The 25,920-nt window shown below is 42.5% G+C and overlaps 1 protein-coding gene across 1 annotated transcript; it reads left to right on the forward strand.

Annotated features, from left to right (window-relative positions):
- The first annotated feature begins 4,036 nt into the window (after positions 1-4,036).
- LOC133155927 (neprilysin-like) lies at positions 4,037-23,214 on the forward strand. The gene is made up of 23 exons (XM_061281603.1): positions 4,037-4,319; positions 9,263-9,439; positions 9,594-9,629; positions 10,305-10,466; positions 15,332-15,412; positions 15,532-15,627; positions 15,694-15,812; positions 15,879-15,947; positions 16,222-16,356; positions 16,778-16,879; positions 16,953-17,089; positions 17,213-17,306; positions 17,386-17,514; positions 18,338-18,436; positions 18,516-18,593; positions 18,707-18,810; positions 19,155-19,213; positions 19,628-19,747; positions 20,291-20,424; positions 20,685-20,750; positions 20,924-21,019; positions 21,170-21,246; positions 21,380-23,214. Exons 1-23 carry the CDS (start codon positions 4,277-4,279, stop codon positions 21,477-21,479), a joined length of 2,313 nt encoding a protein of 770 aa, XP_061137587.1. The 5' UTR covers positions 4,037-4,276; the 3' UTR covers positions 21,480-23,214.
- The last annotated feature ends 2,706 nt before the right edge of the window (positions 23,215-25,920 follow it).

Raw genomic sequence — 25,920 nt, forward strand, 5'->3', positions numbered from 1 at the left:
GTTTAGTTTAGTTTAGTTTATTGTTTAGCACATATTATTATATCAATAACTGTGCAAGGAGGGAGACGAAGCCTAGGGCTTGTAAAGAGCTCCACTCCTTCTAACCCCCAATTCCAACCCTTAATGCTGAGTGCCAAGCAGGGAGGCAATGGGTCCCATTTTTACAGTCTTTGGTATGACCCGGCCGCGGTTTGAACCCACAACCTTCCAGTCTCAGGGCGGACACTCTAACCACTAGGCCACTGAGCTGAACCCTTAGCTAGCTAACCCTACCCCTACCCCTACCCCTACCCCTACCCCTAAACCTAACCCTAACCTTAACCTTAACCCTAAACCTAACTCTAAACCTAACCCTAACCCTCTTGGTCACTGGTTGCCCTCCATAATCCAAAAAGAACTCAAAGGACTTGGACCTTCTTCCCTTCGACGTGTGCCATCAATCAAGGGCCCGAACATCAGTGATTCCTTCGTCGGCAACCAGCCAAGAAGACACAAGTGCTTGACAAAACCGTATTTGTGTCTCAGTGAGAAGCTATCCGTTTGACACATTGGTACCTGAAGATTTATCTCCTGCCACACGGCCTGGCCAAGCCAAATTTTTGCAAGGTGGCAGGTTTTTGGTTTCTACGACAGGAGCAAGAAGTTCAAACACCTGACGCTCACTTGTGAAAACATTTTAGGACTATTCAAGAAGTATTTGAAAAGTCACAGCAGATGTTGACGTTTCATGATCACAGGAACCCGAAGAATGAAGTCCAATCTTTCGTACCCCGACACAATTTTTTTTATCACGACTTCACATTCCGAGCCGACTATCGGTCGTCTCCAGATTGCCGCGCTAGTTTCGAGTGTGGCTAAGGGATTAAATGGAGTCTTTCTTGAAAAGCACATCTATAAAATGACTCAAGTGTCTTGTATCTGTCGGGGAATTACCGAAGAAGTTGGCACTCGGAAGCTTCTTCTTCCTCCTTTCTACCTTTTTCTATTTCTTCCAGCCTCACGACCGGCATGAGGCTCAATCTAAGAGTTGTGAGTGACAGAAGCGAGCTCATTAAAGTGTGTGCATGTGTGTGCGTCGACATCAGAACCGAGCAGCCCGGCTGTTGCTGATAGCGCAAGCTCTCCCTTGACGCTTTCCCAGCGAGAAGCCACTGATAAAACAAACCACTGGAGTCAACCTGATCCAAGCAAAACAACCTGACACTTCACCTCCAATACACTCGCATCATACAGTTCCCCTGTTGTGGAAAGGGACGATAAGAAGAACGCGACAAATAGTCAAGAATGGGATTTTGCCAAGTGGAAAAGGGAGATTGGGCGGTTAAGAAAGGTTTTTGAAGCTCTTTATTTGTGGTTGTTTGAATATCGGGAGGTCACTTCCTGTTTTACGGATGACGGGCGCCGACTATTTTGGAGTATGGGTTGAAGCTTTGATTATGAAACAAGCAAAAAGAGTACATTTGTCTAAAAATTAGCATAATATTTATTTATTTATTTATTTATTTATTTATTTATTTATTTATTTATTTATTTATTTATTTATTTATTTATTTATTTATTTATTTATTTATTTATTTATTTATTTATTTATTTATTTATGAGGGAATGTACCATTTGTCTAAAAATTAGCATAATATTTATTTATTTATTTATTTATTTATTTATTTATTTATTTATTTATTTATTTATTTATTTATTTATTTATTTATTTATTTATTTATTTATTTATTTATTTATTTATTTATTTATTTATTTATTTATTTATTTATTTATTTATTTATTTATTTATTTATTTATTTATTTATTTATGAGGGAATGTACCATTTGATCTCCAATGTGAGTCAAGACAAAAAATAAATAATTGAAAAAAATAGAAGAAAAAAAAAAACATGTCTGTGTTGCTTAGAATCTACTTTTTGTTCATTTTTTGTTTCCAACGAACTTCTATAGTGATTCAAACTGAAAATTTATGAAAATAAATCCTATTCATCTGGCCATTTGTTAGTTAGGGATACTTCCTCCTTTATGACAGGCGATGAAAAGAGCAAACTATTAAAAGCTCAGGGGGAATGATTTTATTCTGAGCCAAAAGGCAAAAACCAAATAATTTCATCAACAATAATTCCACAAAACATTTCTGTTTTGAAGTGAATGATTGCTAGCTGCTAGCCAAGACTAGCATGCAAATACACAACACAACATAAAACTCAATACCCAAAAAAAGATTAATGAAGTATCATAAATTTCATGCTACAAAAAAACCCCAAGAAATATTGACTTGTTCATTTTTTTGGCCACCCAGGGCAAAACACAATTACAAGGCGATAAAGCGAGAGAGAACAGGCCTCCAATGGCCAACTGTGACAGAGGGCGAGGGATTTAATTTATGACCAGCCGCTGCGAAATGATGAAGAGTTTGATTACAGCCTTTTGCGCAGCTGGCCCCTTTGGATGTATTTCATGTGTTGACGATACTTTGAAAGCTGTCACTTGTGCTTCACCGACTTTATCATAGCACATGGATGGAAATCATGCACGCGCGTCTTTTCGTCACCGAAAACAAATATAGACAACGGTGACGCGGTGACACGACAAGAAGCTTGCGTAAGTTTGAGTCATTTTTTCTTCCGTGCAAGGTCTGACAACGCTTTCGGGAATATTAACCAATTTTACCTCAATTACAACATATCAGCGTGACTGTGTCTCAAAAAGTTACCGAACTTATTAACGTACTCCGGGGGTCGGGAACAATTCGCAGTTAATTGCTCTGTTGTCCCCTAGTTGACCTCGATTAAAAGAACTGGAAGCCAAAGAGCATTTGGGACTAAACTCGTAAACAGAGCAAATGGAATGTGGTTGACATCTTGATATATTTAAAAAATCGTATAGTTAGCAGTGTAAAGTGAATTTAGTCCTCATAAAATATGAAAATACTGCACGGGCAAAGTTTGAAGTAACATTAGACTGTACGTGAAAAGAAGTTTATTAAAACTGAGATATAATAAATCCACAGGTTGTCTCAAAAAGAACCATACACCTCGCAGCAATAACCCGAACGGCTAACGCTAACCCCCGCTATTCAATTCTGAATGTAATTTATGTTACTGATTCATTGCATTGATCCTATTTTGCTGAGAGGCCAAATGTTTTCCAATGTCGCAGGATGGTCCATTACACACTTTTATTATTTACACCAGATAGCCTCATGCGGCGGGATCACGCAAACAAAAGGACAAAAGAGAAAGCTAAAGCAACGTTTATCCATTAGCGCATTCAAGTAAACATTGAGTCATGTCAAATGCTTGATTTACTGAAAAAATAACAGTGGGAAAATCCAAGATAATCTTATGACAAAGGTTTTATTGACTGGCCCGCAACAGAATTATCCGAATTACACGATAGTTTCTGTTATTATTCTGTAGACAGCCTCTGGAAAACAACAACCCTCAGTTTGGTTATGCTCTTTAAAAAAAAAACGTGTTAAATCATAATTCAAAACTTTAGAACATGAGCAAGAAAATACTACTGTATAAAGCCAAACGTGTTTTTTTTGCAATGCCCTGTTGCTAGGCAGAATTTCACGAGCTTAATCATAGCCTCTGTAAAGCATCAACATACATTTTGAAGTACGAGAACGCAATCGTGGCTTGTTAGGTAGATGACACTTGTTGGCTATTTAAAAGAAGCCGAAAATAATATGGCCACCTAAGTGATAACGCTGCTCATCATCATTGGCATTCAAGTAACCCTGGCAACCATCAGGAACACGGGAAGTTTTGCATAAATCATTTTATTCACACCCATGGACAATTTCGAACAGGGGTCACTCACCTTCTTTTTTTTTTAGAGCTACTTGAGTGCTGATTAATGCAAAGGACTATACAATTACGACGGATTTTCTTTAATTAATCTTTCCTAGTTAATACGTTTGCTCCGCCGTGCTTGACAGCACTTCACCGGCTCCGTGGGGGCTTCAAAGTGGAGCATGTGCACCCACCTCACACCTGACTAGACTTGCACCGCATGCGCAATAGCGCGCTGGATCACTTCGGAGATGCTGCCTCTTTTGTTCCTGCCTGGTTGCATGTCATGCTGGTGCAGGTAGTGGAGAGTCTGTCCGTGCGTGTGCGTGTATACGTGCGCGTCTGTGTGTGCGCGCAGTAAGGAAGGCGAGAGAGGCGGGATTTTGCGCCTTTTCCAGACTGCGACGAGCGGACCTGCACTTTGCGCCTCCTCCTCCCGAGTGGATTTGATGGATGTTTAACGAACGGATGGGATGCCAGTTTATAGCATCGTCGCAAAATTCCCTGACACGTCCGGTAAGTTGCGCCGATTTGGGTTTCTGTCTATTACGTGGGTGCGGGGGGGGGGGGGGGGGGCACGTTGGGTGACACCAGTTTGCACCAGTTGATTCATGTAAAAAAAAAAATGCCCCACAGGAGTTCACGACGTGCAACAGGAGCGTCACCATGTGTGCTTCACTTTTGTGTGTTGCTTTGATTTGATGGCACGAGCGAGTCTCCCCGCGCGCAAACTTTTCATCTTTGTTATTTCAAGCGAGGTGGAAATGTCAGATTTAGTATGCTGCTCTATTTTTCAACGTAGAGATTGTGGCACAGGTCGCGGGGGCATATTGAAAGTTTTATAGGACCACAGAGCCACTCTTGTAGTGGGACTCGGTTGGAAGAATTGGGAGGTGGGTAAAGTGTGGCGCGCGGGCGACACGGTGCCCTAAAATGGGTTAATTAAAACGTGTTGGATGTGACAGTGTTTGTAAATTGCAGTTTATTTGATTGTTTTGAATAATTAGATTGTGAATTTTAATCAAAGATTTGTAAGTACGTACAGTCATTGAAATTCGGGCAGCATGGTGGAAATGAAAAGGTAAAATATAGAGTATGTAATGTTTCAAATGAGATTCCGTCAGGTGCGAGGGCATGATAAAAGTTTAATAGAGCAGCCGAGCTGTTATTCTCACTGAAATTACAAGGCAAAAGGGGCAGTGGGAATTCTCATAGTGGCGTGCATACTCTTTTTGATGGGGGTGCCCAAGATTAAAAGTGCAATGGCAACATTTATGTAGTTTTTGTCCCCCGAAGGTCTTTTTCTCGTAAAATTAACATTCCACCGCACTCAGGGGGTGCACGAGATTAAAAGTGTTTGTGGGTGTGAAAATATATAAAAAGTTTTATAGGGCCACTGAGCTGCTATTCTCGTTGAAATTAGTGGAATGAGCCAGTAGGTATCCCTCAACACCTGCAGCATGGATTAGCATGGATGCGTCAGCCCCCTAGTGGTGGTTTCAAACATTTCTTTTCGAACTTTAAATGTAATTAAAAAAAATCACATTGTTTTTAAATCAATTTAAATTGACATCCCACACTTTTTTTTTAAATAGAAAATACAATTTTAATTGTTCTCAATGTTAATGAATTTTTTATTGGCTCACAGTTTTTTTCCCCCCCAATACATTTTAATGGGCGTGAAAATGCTATTCTGGTGGGAAAATAAATCTTTCATTTCAATAGTAATTAGTGCGGCAGTGTTGCGATTAAACGTGTTCTAAAACAAATAGGTTTTCTCGAGAGTTTGACATTTTAGAACAAAAGTCGTATTACTGCGCTCTGGTTATTGGAGTCCACGGGTTCAAAGTGTCAGGGACTGTGAAGATTTATTAAAGGTTTCGTAGGACTGCAGTCTGCTGAGCTGCGAATTAAAATAGTGCATTCGGCATCCCTCTGAGCGGGGATTCACAAATTGTGATACGCACGCTGTTGATATGATTTAGTCTGCTGTGTTAACGCCACATTTACATATTTTTCATCTATATTATTTCAACGTTTGTGGAAATGTCAAATTGACTAGGAAAATCTATTTCGAACTCAGATAAGACTTTTTCAATGTTTAATGAGGCTTGGACAGATTCTAGAATTGGTTAGCAGACATCAGAATTTGGTTTAGTGAGAGGAGCCATCTGTCCAAAATCTCTTCCAGGGACTCAAACCTGCGGTCACCCTTTTTTGGTCACAAGCTGCATTCTTGGCCACTTATCCAGAACCTCGCCTGTTTGTGGCGTCCCTCCAGTAATCCGACTCTTTCTTGGGGTTTAGCGTATAAAATCGACACCGCTAATGCGACAAACATCGAGCGCCCAAACTTCCCCAAATGTTCTCATTAGCGTTCGTCGGTGGATACGATCCATTTTAGCTACTGGCCACATATCCCACACAGAATGTGTTATTTTAAGTTAAACTAGGGCACATTCCTGTGCTTATTAGAACACCTCAATTAACTGTATGACATGTTCATGGCTCACATGCCTGTAAAACTCTCCGACTGTGTTGTGTGTGTGCGTTTTTTGGGGCGTTGTTTTTTTCAGGTGTCCCGGTGAATGATGGCTTTAATTTTGAAGGGGTTGCCAAGGTCCCAAGAGACACGGGGAGTGATTATGTTTTGGATATTTTGGGAAAGACGGGCGTAGGAAAGGGAGACGGGGGAGCGTGGAAACTTTGAGGTCTCCTCAAATAAAACCATCAACGCCATAAAACATATTGCCGTAAAGCTTGCTGTTCTCTTCTCTGTGGACTCACTTGTTATGCTTTCCTCTTCGTTGATTGGTTGCTTTCACCCGGCGTGCCTCGTTAACATGATTAACTAGACTTGATCGTGGCTCAGTCCGAGACCGGCTTGACCGTTTTTACACTCGTTTTCTCCCCCACTGTTGGACAGCCCGCTAAATTACGTTTGTTACCCTGTTATGGTTTAAACGGGACCAGGTTGAACTTTAAATTGCATGTGAGTACCATTAGATAAGTGGCAAAGGTTTGCTTCCAGGCTATGCACAGCAGACAGCAAAGGTAGGAGATTCACTTGTGTACGCCACACACTTCCAGAGAAGTAATCGTTCTCTTTCTTTTCCTTGTCACCTTAAAAGCAGCACACATCACATTTCGGGCTCATGGGCCCGCGGAGAGGAGCAGGTTGATGGGGGTTGGGAAATTCAGCAGCCACCTCCGCAGGGTTCCTCAAAAAAGTCTTTTGAATGACTCATGACTGGCATGGCCGTCCGTCCATCCATCCATCCATCCATCCATCCATCCATCCATCCATCCATCCATCCATCCATCCATCCATCCATCCATCCATCCATCCATCCATCCATCCATCCATCCATCCATCCATCCATCCATCCATCCATCCACCCACCCACCCACCCATCCATCCATCCATCCATCCATCCATCCATCCATCCATCCATCCATCCATCCATCCATCCATCCATCCATCCATTACTTTATTGTGAATGCTAATGTTCAGGTTTGACCACGCGCTTGGAACAAATTCATTCCATCGTTTAGCATGGAAGGCTTGATTCGATGGTGTTCCACTTTGGAGGTTCCAACGTATACGACTCCTATACACATTTGCCAGCACGGTGACGGCGGATGAGCGAAATGCTCCGATTGGCCCACGAGAGCCATACCGTACATGCCTCAGCTCAGTGTGAGGTAGTCGCCTTTAAACATGATTTAGTGTCTGTCAGTGTCCCACTTGCTTTTCACACCTCCTCCATTCTTGTCTTTCTTTCCGCACATTCCCTCGCCTGGTCTTGTGTTTGTATAAACTTCATTGCATCTGCATTTCATTTCTTGGCACGCAATGAATCAGCATGGAGAAGTGGAACAATGCACGCCGAGGCTGACATCCACACACACATTTGATTGCAGCGGCGGGACGCCCGGCTGTCACCGCTACGCGTTTTGCCTCCAGACGAGTAAAATCAAGTCAAAAGCGTCTGACCTCGGCATCTTCCGCCTCCTCGGCGAGGCAGATTGCACAGGATGTTTGAATTCATTTCCTTGTTTGTCGCTCTTTTATTCAACACGAGTGCTGGCGGAAAAAGAAGGACAGGCTTAGACTGGAAAGCTTCCACTCGGGTGCGTGAGGAGTGAAGAGATGCATGCTCAAGTGGCAAATAAACCTCGATGGCAGGAGTGGGCGACGGAGGATCTGAGTGACGATCAAGTGATTCGAAAAAACGAATCGGTCCATCCATCTGTTTTGAGGGCTTGACCTCATTAGGGTCGTAGATGACCCCCGAATCCCATCCCAGGTGACATTTATTGGAAACCTGAACCGAGATTCGACCCCAGCGTGAGGCAGACGCGCTAACCGCTAAATCGATCTGTAGCGTGGTCGAACGAAATACGCATGTCGTTAAGTGTTTGTCTTTGTGTTCGTTCAAAGAAATCCAAGAGGCTTTGTCCTCCGGTTGTGTGGCACTCTCATCTCAGCCAACACATGGGAAAGTGTGTACGGGATCCTCATGACACCGGCTTATAAAAGTATGTGAGAGAGAGAAAGAGAAAAACACCGTGGCTTTGAGGCCCGTGTGTATGTGTGCGTGTGTGTGTAAGCAGCGATTGCGTGCTGGGGGGATTACAGATTAATTGCCTTCAGAGATACTTTCTTGCTGGTTACATGAACTTTGCAAAGTTCTCACATTGGCCCCAGAGAGGAAAACAAAGCTGTTTATTGAGCAGCAGGAGGAAAGTGTCTGCAGTATCTTTCTATTGTTTTCCCACCACTTTCTTTCTTCTTTATTCCATCAGTGGCCATGAAGTTGAACTGTGACAAATTTGAAAGATTTTTGTTTCTTCTCAAGGCTTGTGAAGAAAGAGACACACTGACAAGTAGGGCATAGCTAAATGAAGAGTTTGTTAAAATAGCTAGCTAGAGATATAGCTGGTGAGCTAGCTAGGTAGGCCAGAATATTTATGCACAATCTAACAGAATTTTTTATTAAAATAGCATGCGCCGCAAAGTTCAGCAAGTAATTTGGATTCTGTTTACTACACTGATTGAAAAATATGTTTTTTAAGCAATACAATACAGTATATCGATGACATAAGCAGAAGCTAGCTACAAGCTATTTTGGACCCAAACTAGCTTGTGAATTAAAATGAGATATTGTCAAATGAGCAAATATTTAGGGTTCTGTTAAATGCTTTTATGACTTCCTCAGAAATATGTTTCTTAAGCAATACAATACAGTATATTGATGACATAAGCAGAAGCTAGCACCTAGCTTTTCTGGAACCAAACTAGCTTGTCAATTAAAATGAGATATGGTCAAATTAGCAATTATTTAGGGTTCTGTTGAATGGGTTTATGACTACCTCAGTCACTGTTTTGGTCTGTTTATTTGGCAGTCTGTCTGTTTGTTCAAATCAGTTCATGGTATGTGTAATGTGCTCTTCAGGTGATTCCATACAACTGGGAGCAGAAGGTGAAGTACTGACCATGACCGACAACAACACGCCCAAGTCTGGCAAAAAACCTCGCTGGACCTCCCTGGAGGTCGCCCTCATCGCAGTGGTTTCTTTGCTCTTCATCATCGTCGTGGCTCTCGTCATTCTCTTTGCCACTCAGCAGACTGGTGAGTTCCCCGAGTGAGCCAAAATCCATCATCTTCAAACGCAAGATGTCCTGCTGAGTGTGCACATTGACAGTGTGAAATCACACATCGTCAATTCCTCCCTTGACATCATCACAGTAAATATTCAACATGATTTCTTCTGTGTTCCCTGTAGTCGAAATCTGCACTACAGCTGACTGCACTCGGTCGGGTAAGCGGTTTGTCTTCTGTCTTGACGTCATACGTGACGAGATAAACGCAGAGCAGATGTCTTCTGAAGTCAACAACTTGATCTTGACAGAAACATGACGTGAGCTGCTGCGGATCACTGTCCGACTTGCGGTTGACCGATGCTCCCTAAAAACCAATGAAGCTAACAACAAAAAGATTTTCACCACGTGCGTGCGTTTTACGACTGTATTTGTCTCTGACGGACAAAAAAAAAAAGAGTCGTTTGTTTTCAAGGCCACTTGTGTATATGTTCGTAATTCACCGTACCAGCAGAGCGCGAAACATCGTGTTTGTGTGCCAGGCGCTAAAGAAAAAAGGCCGGTGGTCCACATCTTCTGGTCAAACCTGAAAGACAAATATCAGGCGGCGGGTTCGATGATGTTTGATTTCTGTCCTCGATTTTATTTTTCTGGTATAAACAAAGAAAAAAAAGGGGCAAAAGCTTGACCGGTTCTGAAAGAGAAAACAAATCAAGCGTATTTACCCTGTCAGATGAGGTTTAGCTAACGCTAGCTCTTCAAATACAACCTGAGCGCATTTTGGGATTTTGGTTCCATCTGCTTTCGAAAAGACGAATGGGGCGCCATCGATTCATCCGAGTTATGAAATTCCTCATGTAAAAGACCGATTGATCGATTTTCTCTTTGCGGCGCAGCGGCTCGGCTGATTGAGAACATGGACGCCGCCGTGGACCCTTGCGACAACTTCTACCAATACGCCTGCGGGGGATGGCTGAAAAAAAACATTATCCCCGAGACCAGCTCGAGATACAGCACCTTTGGCATCCTGCAAGATGAATTGGCGGTCGTTCTCAAAGGTCAGCGTCTGTTCACGCACACACACACACACACACACACACACACACACACACACATAAAGGCCACAATACAAATCATGGCGTCCTTTCTCCTTAATGGCGAACAGTGAAAAACAGTGTTTTGCTTATCGATGAGCCATTCATGGATTTTCTATCGTGCTTGTCCTCATTAGGAGGCAAATTTAATACAAAGTAGTGATTGTATTCTTAAATTAATGTTGTGTATGCTGTGTGTAATATGGATTGATTGCGCAACTGGACGTTATAGTGAAAAGGATCTGTAGTTATTATCCGACTTAAATTATCTGACTTCCTGCTTTTATCCTGTATGGCTCAAGTGACACAATTTCTACTCTCAAGCGGCATAATAGGATGTGCGTCATGGCAGCGTAAATGGAAAAGAAAAAGAAAAACATGGAATAGGATATATTTTCAGGACCCCCCTTCCAAATGTGGAAAAAAAATATCTGCGACGTATCGTATAGAAACTTGCTGGTGATTTCGAAACTTTAGCTTCCAAGTCACAAACGGAATGTCAATTGGGATGAGGAGTGGACTCATTTTGTCAAATAAAGTGTATGTTAATTGAGGAAGCGAAACTGGGTAGCCGTCACAAATGCCGGGAGAGTTGATTTGATCCGCTGAGGGAGCTCCGCCGCGTGTCTTCAGCGTGGCTGCGGATACAAACGAGCTTGTGTTACATTCTTTCTCACCTTATGACGCGCAATACTTGTAAGTGAGAGGGTCATTCCGCTGGCATCGAGGTCACCGCTGTCAATTTGCAGTCGGTGTGGAGCCAACTGCCTGAAGGACGACCCCGACCCCCCTCAACGGATTAATTTCTGCCCGTGTTGAAATTCGGATCAAAATGCACACAATCAACAGAAACACTTTGCGGTTAGCCTTGTTTTTAGCATCCTCAAGTAGCTGAAATGTTGTTAGCTTCTTCTTATCAACAGGTTATCGAAATACAGTTAATAATTCCAACGTGGCAGTTAATAACAGCTTTACGTTAGTTCGGCTTTCGATTAGATTGCAGTTTTTCTGCGAGAGGACAAGTAGCAATTGGCAGCTCCCCGCTCGGGTATATGATGACGGGATGAATTCCAGAGGGGTCTAAAATTTCAAGACACACATAATTAAACGCGTTCCGACGCGGTTAGCGTTTTAGCATTAGCATTCCGAAGCCGAAATGTCATTAGCGTCATTACCGCGGCTGGCATCAATTTGAGTTGCAGACTTGTAACTTGCTTGGCTAAAACTTAAATAAAAACAACAACACCTTCAGGCATCCCCTAAGCAAAAAAAAAAAAAGGCATGAAAAGCCTACAAGAACAGCTAATGTTTATTAGCGATGAATCAAATAGTTAACTCTGACTCCAGTGGTAGGCGACGAATGGCGACGGAAGGCCTCGTAACTATATCACTTGTGAAATCATTCCGTTTACGCTCTGCTTAAGGCGGAAGGAAAAGGCAAAGCGTGTCTCGTCGCACTTTATCTTTGCAATCTGGACAGCCCGGAGGGGGACACATTATCGAAAAACCGATTGGACATCTATACGTGTAAACATCCGTACTAAAGATCTCTCTCTGGTAGTATTCAAGTGTTGCGTAGCGTTGATGTCTTCCACGGACGAAACTGAATGAAGAGTTCAGTGGATCTTCTAAAGTCAAATTGGATTTTGCGGCAAAAATACGATATCGGAAGTTGCCCAAAAGCTGTTAAAGTGACAATACGTGGACTCGAATAATAAAACAAGTGTTTTTGAGTTACGGAACAAATTAAATTCGCATCTCAAGCGTATTGAAACCCCGCCGAAAAATGTCATTCCGCAGCTCAACTTAATATTGATCTGCAGACAATTTGAATGCTTCCGTCCTTTTTCCTCACAGGGCTCTTTTAGCAATAAAAATACATATTGACCAGCGTCATTAGTGAAGCGCTCAAATTAAATTCCGGCTTCTCCTTCCCGTCACTAATTTGCCACGGGACGAGATGTAACGGCTCCAAAGGCCGGTCTGTTCACTGTAGTAAATATGTACAAATGGCCAGCGTTAAGCCTTTTGTTTTCATAAGCAACAAATATAATCTGTTGCTCTTTCCCGCTTGGCTGGCCTGACATGCAAAATCACACATGAGCAAAATAAACATTGCTCAACGTCTCGTTCGAGTAATCTTGGTTACGCATTTACGCACTGTCTTCGCTTGATGTATTTTTTCATATTTGCTGTCAGCCTGAAAAGAAATAAAACCAGGGGGAAGGGATATTAAAAAAAAACAAAAAAAACAGACGCACAGCAGCTCTGTCGAAATCCCGTATACAAGGGGGGGGGCTCATCAGCGGCCGAAAGCCACATCACAAGCATCGTTCCGTCACGCCGTCGGCCTCGACAGACGTGATCTATACACACACATGTTCGTGTTTATTTTTGCGTGTGGAAGTTGGCAACAAACGCTGTTTTCAAGTCCAATTCGAGCATGTCCGTCAACAAATAGAGGATTCCCTTCTGAACGCTCCACAAATGCTTGAAAAATTCATTTGTTGAGAAGTTTATGGAGATTTACGAGCGTGACCCCGTTTGCTTGCCAAGTGGTGAGCCCACCTTGCTCCTTTGCTAGCAATCAATGGGCGGGGCTCGTTATGAAACACTAGTTGTTTATTAATGATTTATAAATGAATTAGAATGTGGGGGTTAATAATTCCGTCACATAAGCTTTCTTGTAAAATAGATAATCATGGTATAAATACTAAGCTTCATGACCCTTATTATGATGATACGTCTTTATTAGTTAAATGCTTATTTATGATGGAATCACGGATCATAATGCAATATCAATAATATTTTATCGAGGATCAATAAACACAATTAAGCAAATCTAATTGTAGTATTGATAGTCATAATGTGTCCAAATGAAGTATTTACTGCCTCGTTAGAGTAACGATACTGTGGAAAATTAACTTTTTTTTATTGCTTGCATGAGGACTCAGCTCTGGAATAAATAGCAGAAATGAAAATGAAAATATCTCTAATTGAATATAAAATGTCCAAAAAGTAAATGTGTCTTCCCAAAGCAACATAATTTTAAACCAATCTTAAAATCTTAGTCTTAAAAAAAGTATATCATAAATATATTCTGGAAAAAATATTACTCTCCATATCGTCCACTACACTGTAAAAAAACCAAAACGTTATAAGGAACCTAGGAACTCTTCTAAAATATGAAAAAATGTGTGATATTTCTTTTTTAGGGAGGGCTGTCAAAGCGTACGTCATCGTTTATGTTTCGATGTCAAACTCAAGCGCCCTCGGCGATATCCGGCGTGCCACGTCGTTGTATGAGCCTGGAAATAATTCTATGTTGATGCCGGCAAATATTGCTTTAGTGGCATATTTTTTACAGGCTCATATATAACCTTCGCTCGCGGCCTTTCAGTCGACACTACTGGCTACAATACAGAACATTTTATAACCAGGCCAACGCTCCAAAATCAATTTTTTTCCTCTTTGCCGTGAATACAAAACTACGACAAGCCAGTTGGAATAAATCCACATTTCAGGTCTCTGATGTGCCGCCACTTTGACACTGAGCAGCCATTTTACCAAACACGTCTGACAAGACACGTAACAGCGACATAAGTTTACGGATGATGATCGCTGAGGGTTCGACGATAATTGCCCGCGACATCAACTATTTATGCTGTGAAGGAGCTGATGCACTTTAATGAGCTGTTGTGCTGACAAATATTTTAAGGAAGACGTAGTGTGCATGTTTGAATTTAAAACAGTTCCGAGTTAGGATTGTGACTTTCATGCTTTTGACAAAATACCCCAAGGATCAAGAATTATATCCAGGGATACACCCTCCAAAAAATATTATTATTTTTTTCCTCCCATTGAAATGAATGGAAATACCGCAGCTCTTCTCAGCTCATCAGTACGTCACTAAGCTAATTAGCGTTAGCATGAATGTCCAATACACGGAACTCAATGCAGGTCTGCTTACCTTTTATTATCGGTACGATGCAGGTGTGTTTATCGAAAGCGGCTCCGGATCTCCGTCCAGCCGAGCTAATCGTATACCGAACCGTTAAATTCGGTTTAATACGCATTACTAGTAAAGGTCGGCGGGAACTCAGACGGGTGTGATTTAAGATCATCAAGGTTAATCCGACTCGTGAGCTATTTAAACGCTTTGCTTCAAGCAGACAGGATGCCTTAAACAAACGTAAAATCCATTCTCCGATAAAAGCGCGGCGTGTTTGAGTTACAGCCTCGCTGTAGTTAAACACTTGCGCCAAAGCAGTCGCTAATCCGATGGCGCACGCCACGTGTGCCCTTTAGCTGCGAGCGCCCCGCCAAAGGCTCTCTCTTCATTAACATTTAACCGGCACATAAATAGTGCAAATGAAAATGGAATGAGTCCACCGGAGGCTTGCAAACGTCAAGCAAAAAAGCAAATAATTAACCTTTTGATTGGATATTGAATTCAATTGAGAGTGTTTTCACTGGCAGCTAAGGCAAATGAGAGCAGAGTGGATAAATGAAACACTTTTAGAGGCCGTGTTTGGATGGAGCTTCGACCCATTTTCTCGTCTGCTTTCCCGCAAACCGGAGATGTCGACGGTTTCGCATTGAAGCGGCCTCAATGTGACACAAATTATTTTCTGTTCTGTCCCGTCACTTGGCTGTCATTGGTTTTTGTGTAAGAGCCTTCTGCTTGCTTCAAGATTTTTTTTTTTTTTTTCGTAAAACCTGAAATATTACTATGGACTGTAACTACTCAAATCAAATCTGTAGGTTCATTGAGTATAAATAAAGACATTTTAAAACAATGGTAGTTTGATTTTTTTTTTGTTTTGTAGGTGTTCTTGAAAAAAATGTGGAGGATGAAGCGGAAGCTCTCAGCAAGGCAAAGACCCTCTACAAGTCCTGCACCAATGACAGTGAGTGAAATAAATAAAATAAATAAAATAAATAAAATAAATAAAATAAATAAAATAAATAAAATAAATAAATAGTCCATGGAAAATGACCCCAGGATGATGAAGTGTTTTTTCCAAAGGTCTAACGGAGCAAAAGGGAGGTAGTCCTTTGTTCATGACGCTGCCTGATGTCTTTGAGTGGCCCATGGCTGTGGACAATTGGGACTCCGACTATGGTGAAGTACTCCTTTTCGTTTTGTTTTTGTACTATCCACACATTCTTATTGAGTCTCTTCCGGCAGGTAAAACATGGCGGGTGGAGGATGTCATAGCTAAGTTGAATGTGAAATATCAAAATATTCTCCTGGTGTCCATGCACGTCGACGTTGACGAACGGGACTCCAAATCACACATCATTCATGTACGTGTGAAATAACTCAAGCAAACATTCAAATATCGTCCACTGAAAATGTTTTCTCTTTGGCAGTTTGAGCAGCAGCACAGTTTGGGCGTCTGGTCCAAAAGTGACCATGCTTGTAATGGATCGAACGAAGAAGTGGGTGGAATCTTTTTGTTTGGTTTTATCGTGTTGTCCACCGATACGTAAAAAAAATCAGCTCTGAAGCGTATAACTAACTGCCAGCAGTATTCGGGCTCATCTCAATTCAGAGAAGCAATCGACCGGATTCACAGCTTGCCACCGGCCGTGTGTTTGTTCTGTGTGTTACGCACGCAGCGCGATCGCCGCCTGGTCCGTGACGGTTGAACTTAAACAACTGACAGCCCTCGTTCACTCTCGCTTGTCTCGTTTGATGGTGATCGCTCGACAGGCGTGCCGGCTCTACGAGCTCTTTGCGATCGACCTGGTGAAGCTGATCCGGACGGACCGAGGTCTGTCCGTCAACGAGACGCTGATCAGAGAGGAAGTGGCGCGGGTAATGGAGCTGGAGCGGGGCATTGCCGAGGTAAGCACGTTACTCACAGTCTTGGCGCTAAGATGTAGAACGTCATCTTAGACTGGAGCAGGAGCGTCGTAAAATTTACAATTAACAGCACGTTTCTCAAAGTAGCTAGCAGATTTTATTGGTGAGGGCTGGAACGGATTAATAGCATTTCTATTCATTTCAATGGGGGAAAGTGTTTTGAGTGGCAAGAAGGCTCAAATTAAACTCATATCTCATATCTCAACACTCTTCACCTGCCTACCAACACACGGCCGACATCTCCACTGCTGTGCAGACTCTGACATTTACAGAACTCAAAGGCGCCAGAGATGTTTGTTGTTCCTGGAACGGCACTCCGGCTAAGCACACGGTTCAGAGAGACCGGGGGGTGGATAAATGGAGAAATGAGTTGACTTTTAACCTCTTTCTTTTCTTCTCCAAGGCTAACGATCCCCCGAGTGTCTCTAACGATCGAGAGTTGCGTTACAACCGGATGGAACTTGGAGATCTCAACGCCAATTTCACCCTCGAAGTGGAATCAAGGGTAAACCGTCGGGAACTCTGCTCTCCTGCACCTTCCCGTCCTCGTTCTAATATATTCTGTTTTTGTCCCGAAGCCATTCAACTGGAGTTATTTCACCGCCCAGATAATGAATACAGTCAACATCACTGTCACAGACACAGAAGAGGTGATAAACTTGAGCCCCAACTATTTCAAAAAGCTCAACCCACTCCTGGCCAAATATTCAAAGAGGTACGCGACCCGTAATAAACACGGCTCACGCATATTTGCGGCTCTCTGCGTTTTCGCGAGGCTTATCGATCGATCCGATCGATCCGTCACGTTTTCTGAAGGCCTTCCCTCGTCTCCTCACAGGGACGTGCAGAACTACTTGATGTGGCGTTTCGCTTCAGGGATGGTGGATCACCTGAGCAAAGCGTACAGGGATACGGCCAAAGCCTTCAGAAAAGTACGGCCCGGGATGTTGATAGAAAAATCGCTCACGAATGGTTTCGCGTATCAAACGGACGTGTTGTGTTTCTTCGTAGGCGATGCACGGCGCGACGGCGGAGGAACCGGTGTGGCGTCAGTGCGCTGTGTTTGTCGGCAGTGCCATGTACAATGCCGTCGGGCGCCTCTACGTGCAGGAGGCCTTCTCTGATAACAGCAAAAAGATGGTCAGTCCATTTTTGGTTTCTTTCAGTCCATTTCACATTTGAGTAAATTCCCTGCAACATGTTTTAAGATACGGTCGGGTTGTTTCAAACCAGATTCAGGGTTTCGAGCATGGCTTAGGTTGTCAGGCCAGAATTTTAAGCCTGGGTTAGAGTTTAAGATTTCAAATTGGAGGTTCAAGCATTCCAAATTCGGATTTAAGGACAGTTTTTGGGTTTCGAATTAGGCTTTGAGGCCAGTTTTAGGTTATCAAGATCACATTTCTAACAATACTAATTCGTCTCAACCCTTGATAAAAATACAACCCGTAAAAAATAGCATATAGAAAAGAATTAGAGGGAAAGCGTACGGTACAATAAAAAGTTCCAGAATTGTTGACGTCGTAAAGCAGCAGCGCTCTTAAATGACACCCACGATATTGTGAGTTTCACCTCACAGTGAGTCACACGGGAAATAAATCTTTGTCGGCCATTGCGTTTTGAGGCTGCAGTCTGTTTACCAGCATATGGTGGTACAACTCGAGAAGACACGCAAATGCGTTCCTCATGCGAGAGTGGGATATGACATCGAGATTTACGGTGGGTGTCATTTTTGAGAAATGTGCAAGAACGCACCCACCCAAATGCACTGAGTGAGATGATTTACAACGCCGGGTGCTGATGGCTGTTTGATGCCCTGGATCACTATTTTAAGATCTATTTTAACCTGCTGACCCAATTATATCATAATGAGAGAAATTAATTGTTACTAAACGGTGTGTCGTAGCTTTGCGTTTCCATGTGACAAATCCATGACCCCGTTGACTCATTTGTCTTCCCGCCCAAGATGGAGGAGATGATTAAAGGTATCCGAGATGTCTTTATCAGTAACCTCAAGGAACTGACCTGGATGGATGCAGTCACCAAAAAAGCAGCAGAGGAAAAGGTAGCGGAAACAGCTCCTTTATCCATTTGGACGTCGGAATGAGCGAAGGATCATTTGAAAAATCGGTTCCCCTTCTCAGGTTCGCGCTATCCGGGAACAAATCGGCTACTCTGACAACATCATGGACGATAACTACCTCAACGACGAGTACAAAGACGTGAGTGTCCGCCAAATTTTTCAGACTGATGTAAGGTGATACACGATGGCTTTATCGTGGCTGAACATCTCTCTTTTGAAATGTTTCGTAACTGGCTCGCGTGTTGCCGTTAGCTCGACTACAGCGTAGACGAGTTCTTTGAAAACATCGTGCACACCACGGCCTACAACAAGAAGAAAGTTCTCCAGAAACTCAGAGTGCAAGTCAACAAAGATGAGTAAGACTGAACAAATTGTGTATGTTTTAAATGGAAAGTAAGCACAGAGAAAGAAAACCTTTGCCACTACAAAAAATATGACGGGACCGAACCACAACGCAATATAGAAACCACAAAACTGAATACAAACAAATGACCGAGGCAACCAGGCACACCTGGAGAAGACACAGGTGTGTCTGGGCGGGGCTGATTGAGAACAGGTAAAGACCAAAATCGAACTCATAGCCAATCCATGAAAAGTAGACGTAGGAAAACATGACATTAAAATGAAATGGAACAAAACCAACCAAAAATTGACCAAAAAATATTTTTTTTACTCTAATAACTCTTGTGCTCGTCTTCAGGTGGGTGTCAGGAACGGCTGTCATTAACGCCTTCTACTCGTGGAGAAAAAACATCATAAGTATTCCACACACGCGATGCCACTTTCACAATGTGGATATCAAAAGTCTGCACACCCTTTGGATTTTTTGCTGATATAAAAAATGTGACCATGAGAAATGAAAAATATGAGACCGAAATAATCATCTCAAATCCTTTTCCACCAATCTGACATGTGTTCAACTCAAGTGGAAAAAAAATATCAGATAGTGGTTGCACAAATGTGCACACCCTCTCACAAGCGGAATCCAAAATTAACCTATCACACAATTTAAAGTGTCTCCGTTTAACCCCAAATAAATTGTAACCGGTCCAGTCGGCTTCTCCTGGTCTTAATCAGTGCAGACTTTTTCGATCCGCTGAACCACAATTCATCTTGTCCATGTTGTTACTCGAAGCAGGTCTGCAAATCTTTCTGTCTCCTCTCTCCCCTTAGTATTCCCCGCCGGTATCCTGCAGCCGCCGTTCTTCAGTAAAGGCCAGGCCAAATCTCTCAACTACGGAGGAATCGGCATGGTCATCGGCCACGAGGTCACGCACGGTTTTGACAACATCGGTAAGTTGCTAACTTAGTCGAAATAATCCCTTCCCTGTTTCGTCATAGCAACCGGGCACCCGGCTACGTGACCTTGCGGGTCTCGAGGTCAGACGGCAGGAAACTTGCGTGTATGTGTGACCTGGTGAACGATTGAGAAGCAGCAAAGCTAATATTTAAACATGGTTAAAAGGGAAATCAATGGCAGGTAAACCGATGAATTTTCAGGGGCTCTTTGGTTTGCGCCTGAGTTGCCATGGCTAACTACCACTGTAGGCCAACTTCTATTTACGATTTTGGGAAAAAATAGAAGTGGAGAGATCATCGAGGGTGTCACCGCAGAGACTTGTTTATCGTGTTCCTAATCGGAAAATACTCATCTATCAGGACTCCCGTAAACCAAAAACCCCCTTTTAGTATTCCAATAAATAATAAAATATAAAAATGACAAGAGACCATTCCGCATTTGGAAGCGCATTAATGCCGACTCTTTGGATTTCAGTCAACGCCTGACGTTTTTTTTTTCATTTATATATCAAAGTGATGTATTTGCTGTTTTTCAAGGCCGTAAATACGATAAAGACGGCGACCTGAAGGACTGGTGGACGGAGGACTCGGCTCAAAGGTTCTTGGAGCTGTCAGCGTGCATCGTGGAGCAGTACGCCAACTTCTCTTGGGACCTGGCCAATGGACTCAACGTACGGTATCCCGAAAAGTCGTACCTTCTCCCGTTTTTTCTCACACATCTGTCACTTCGGCTCATCTCCTCCCTGCCTCACGGACGCTTTCATATTTTTCCTCTGTTGACAGATTGCAAACTCCCCCGCGGTACTTATTTATTTCCCCCCAGGCACCGTTTCCTTTTCAAACCATTTCTTCCATTCTGAAGAAAGAGATTCGTTTGGTGTGTGCTGGATTGCTGTTTACGCTGCGATTTCTTTGTTGTCCTTCTTTCTAGCTAAAAGGTAACAACACCCTGGGGGAGAACATTGCTGATAACGGAGGAGTACGACAGGCCTATCAGGTAACGAGCCCGGAAACAACGTTCGGGACACAACTGTCTTCTCTTGCCAATATTAACTGGAGAAGTCTGACTGACAAGTAGAGCTTGTCAATTATTCTGTTGTTCGGCGCCCTAAATTAGATTCACATTTTCGTCTATTGACACAAATAGCGACGTGTCTTGTGTGTTTGCAGGCCTATCAGAACTACGTGAAGAAACACGGTGAGGAACCACGGCTGCCAGGGCTCGACCTTAATCACGATCAACTCTTCTTCCTCAATTTTGCTCAGGTAGTAGACAATTATTAGCCAGATGAATGATTAGATAAATAATAAGACGTTGAGAATGCCGTCCATTGTGTGGAGTTGATTAGCTTGCGGTCTGAAGGATAACAACTTGATTTGCGCTTCAAATATCAAATCGATTATAATCGGCATTAGGTGTGGTGTGGAACACGGCGACGGGAAGACGCTTTGAGTTCCATCCAAGTCGATCAGCACAGTCCGGGAAAATTCAGGTAGGGGCTTCAAGGTTATTGAAATCGACCAAAACTAGCTAAAATCGCTAAGGAAGTGAAACGATTGTTTTTTTTTTTTATTATAATAGAACAGAAACTACATGTTCTGTTTTTGATACGATTTGCTTGTCAGGGTGCTGGGGTCCCTCCAGAACTTCCCAGAGTTCGCCAAGGTGTACGGCTGCAACCAAAGCAGCTACATGGTATCGGACAAGGTGTGCCGCGTGTGGTGATCCGCGACGGGCCCGTGTGGACTTCCGCGTACCGTCGGTTTTCGGACTTCACGTAGGAAGTGGAATCTCCTCCATCTGGCCGGGGCGGGGCCGCCGTACCGTACGCGCACTTCCTCGGAGAACAGCAACGTTGACTGTAAAGCTCCCCAAACAGATGGAACACCGTCACCTCTGTGTTTCATCAAACGATCCTAACTGGATACAGCCAACAATCAGTCTTTGTTTTATTGTTTTTCTTTTTTTTTTTATGTTCTGTACTGCACAGGGGTTAATGTACTCCAACCCACTGGCTTATAAATATACCAAACGCCCACAGAAGAGGGCTGAAACCACCGTGCTGTTATGTAGGACTGTCTTCAGCCTTCATCTCGTCTCTCCATACGTCCCGTTGAGCTAAATGATTACAGATCAGGCAATTCTTTTTTGCAACAAACATGTTCATTGGGATTTACTCTCACTGAATTGTTTACTGCAGGTCTGATGTTTATTCCGTCAAGTACTTTCACTTCGTTTTTTTTTTTTTTAGATCCTCTTCGAGATGACAATCAACACGCTCGGTTCCATTTGTGGGTTGGTCACGGCTGCCTGTTTGTTTGTCACACCAATCGCAATGCCTTAGATGACCTGTGGTGCCGCTCTTAGGGATTGATCAGCGGTTACGTTCTAAAGTTACGTACTAAACTAGAGGGAGGGTTAGGGCTGTGGTTTAGAGGTAGAACATTTGTGGTCAGGGTTCAGGATTGTGGTTTGGCAGTCTGGCTCGGTGGTTGGAGTGAGTCACTTGATTTTTAGGAATTCGCTGCAGGGGTTAAATTAGGGTTAGCGGTTAGGGTTATTACGTTTTATGACATTCGGTGTATTTGCGTATGCAGAAGGGAGTAAGGAAATTTGAGCAATGGGTTGGACGAATCCGGTTTTAAGGAACCGCCGTCCTGGCTGTTTTCCAGGTCGCCCTACTGGAGCACACCCGATTCAAATAATCACCACATCAGCAAGCTGGGTAGAACCTTAATAATGATCCGGATTGTTTGAATCAGGTGTGTGAAGAAGGAAAACTTGCCTACTCATGTCTCTTTCATCATATGGAACATGGTACTAAACTTTAAGAGCATTAGCTGTTTTTCAAGTTGAAAAAAGCTCCTCAGTTTGCTTTTGGGGGGGGTTGTTGTTGCCTCAGTCACAATATTAGGTACACTCGCACAGTCTAAGAGGATTCGCGTATGAGCTGACAGAGCATTATAATCTTTGTAAAACTTGTATCTGACTTTGTAGGGGTGGCAAATATTTAAAGGTAATAAAAAAAGTGGGGGAGCTTGATTTTGTACTTTAGAGGGGGCATAAATTAGAATCCTGGATTTGTTGGATTTTCAGTCTGCTTGTCCGTTGGCATCGCTTGTAAGGTGCATGCCGTTATTTGTGGAAGGTCATGCTCTTTAAGGACTTTTCTTATTCACATGTAACTGCAGGCTGCAATAAAAAAAGTCCTTTGCCTTTTGTATAGAAATCATTCTCGGCATCTCGCTGTTTTCTTATTATCCGTTCACAATCGTTTGTGTCAATCATTCGCTCGGGCTTTCTTTGGCTCGGCCGCGCCTTAGCCATAGAAAGACAAATATACCTCACTTGCCTGTATTTTGATATTTTATCGAAAGATAATCATCTTGAAAAGCATTTTCTTCCCCTTTCAAAATAAAACATTTGGATGACTGCGCACGGGGGGGCTATTCCTACTGTGGGTGTGCAAACATGTGAACTTGGCCTCCTTTCAAAAGAAAATAACTCAAAAGGCATGAAAATGATAAACGTTCCACTGCTGCATTTTAGAGTGATAGCCAGCAGATGTTTCCTTTTGGTCACTGCCTAAAGAAAAATTCATCCATCCATCTGGAATGTAGTGCTTCTTGCGACTGGATGTTGAAAATGACATGAGAGTCAAAAATGGTCATCAATGCAAAAGCTGCTGATCAAACCATATCTGTGACATCATCGCTGGCTCCGCCCAGGGCCGTAGCTAGTCGTTTTGTGTTGCGGGGCAAACGCACACGAAATGACAATACCTACCGTCCATACTAGCGATCATACATTGGCGGTATTCATCTCATCTGTCCATCAGTCGCAATCACGAATGGTGACCTCTTGTCGTGAGTGTGTAGAAGACAACCACTGTGAAGGGTTCGCACTACCCACGCGATCCTGCTGGCGTGACACACACAAACACACAAGTTACAACATGACAGCACCTCGCCATGTCCCTGTAAAAGAACCCGCATCTTACACATGTATGTGTTTGTGAGTCGTCCAGAAGGCAATCGTCGCTTCGTTGTGTGCATTTAGCGCACATGTACGTACACCGACCTACACACACTCTCACAGAAGCTAATAATACACGCAAGGTTGTAATTCTCCTGAGTGCTACATGTGAGATGAAAGCACACTGACGTACTCTTGACACAAAGTGGAGTGCTCTCGCTGTCAAAGGCTGCTGACAAACACAAGTTCTGCCTTTGTGTCTCTTTGCAGCCACACATCTATCTATCTATCTATCTATCTATCTATCTATCTATCTATCTATCTATCTATCTATCTATCTATCTATCTATCTATCTATCTATCTATCTATCTATCTATCTATCTATCTATCTATCTATCTATCTATCTATCTATCTATCTATCTATCTATCTATCTATCTATCTATCTATCTATCTATCTATCTATCTATCTACCGTAATTTTCGGACTATAAGTCGCACCGGAGTATAAGTCGCACCAGCCATAAAATTCCCAAAAAAGTGAAAAAAAACCATATATATGTTTATATAACATATCTATCTATCTATCTATCTACCGTAATTTTCGGACTATAAGTCGCTCCTGAGTATAAGTCGCCCCCCCCACCCAAACTATGAAAAAAATCGCGACTTATAGTCCGAAAATTACGGTATCTATCTATCTATCTATCTATCTATCTATCTATCTATCTATCTATCTATCTATCTATCTATCTATCTATCTATCTATCTATCTATCTATCTATCTATCTATCTATCTATCTATCTATCTATCTATCTATCTATCCATCTATCCATCTATCCATCCATCCATCCATCCATCCATCCATCCATCCATCCATCCATGGGGTAACACGCAAACATCTGTCATTCATCTATGAGCGAGTGACCCGGTAAAGCCTGCAAGTCTAATTATCGTCTTTAATCGAATACCCGGCAGGAAGTTGTGAACATACGGCAGCTTATCGTCGAATGTTCTGCCTACTTTTTATTTTGTTGATGTTATTACTGGGCAAGGCTCCTTCAGCACGGGTTCAAAAGTGCTCTGCAGATTGGTCGGGACAAATAAAAGTCATAAATTGATGACGAATGGTTTTATTTGTTTAAAGCTTGGGAACAAATCAGACTCTTTGTCTGTCTTGGCGTCGCTCTCGACTATCAGAATCCAGAGTTGATATTGGAATCCTACGTCGGACTGAAATCAAGCCGCAAGACTCAAAATTCCGCGCAGACGCCTAAAAAATGTCTTCATTGTCTTTTCTCAATGGATTTGGTCCCAGCTGGACCTCTTTGACTTTTTCCCAGGGGGATCTTCTTTAGCTGAGGAATGGCCTTGCTATCTCCTGTGGCTTCAAGTTTAATTGGGTTAATTTTTTTAGAGCTTAAAGACAATAAGAAACATTCTTTGTGGCGTCTCTTAAAGATCATTCTGTTGGTTGTAAAATAAACGTCAACTACTGGTAAGGTCATTAAAAGTCCAAACTGACAAGAGTGTGAAAGATTCAACTGTACATCATCAACTAATTTGTTAGTTTAGATTTAAGGGCTAGAAGTGTTTTTTTATAGAAATATTTCAAACAGTCTATACATCAAAGAGGACTTAAACAGGAGCCTTGGGGTACTCCGTATTACAGGGCAGTGTAATATAGTCATGCGGACACAAACAAAGAAGAGTTTCACAAAAACGGCAAGTGACTCAAGATGCAGTAGTAGTTGTGTATTTTTGTTTTCTGAATTAAGTTAGTTGGTTTTAGTTATTTTGTTCGTTTCCTTTAATCATAAATCTGTAGGTCGTCTTCGTTTTTCTGACTCTATCAAAAATTAGTCAAGGGATGAGTCATAGGCTGACAAATTTTCGAAAGACTGCTCTTAAAGGAAGCATGAGCTCAAAATTACCCAAGACTTATCGCAGTATTTTTTGTGGTATTTTATGTTGTTGTTGTTTTTTCTTTTACTGAGAATCTATGCGCCCAAGTTTCCATGAAGTAATAAAGTTTGTCTTGGAACAGAAAAGCCAGAACAAGCTTGTGTTGTGCCAATGAACGCAACAAAGATGAGCAAAAGGACATAATTATCTCCCATTTTCTGTTATTACTTCTCAGCTTGTGGCTCTTCGTCACCAGAAGATTTTCTCAGAAGAATCTTTCGCTGTG

The sequence above is a fragment of the Syngnathus typhle genome, linkage group LG6, assembly GCF_033458585.1.
Source record: "Syngnathus typhle isolate RoL2023-S1 ecotype Sweden linkage group LG6, RoL_Styp_1.0, whole genome shotgun sequence".
NCBI classification, from domain to species: domain Eukaryota; kingdom Metazoa; phylum Chordata; class Actinopteri; order Syngnathiformes; family Syngnathidae; genus Syngnathus; species Syngnathus typhle.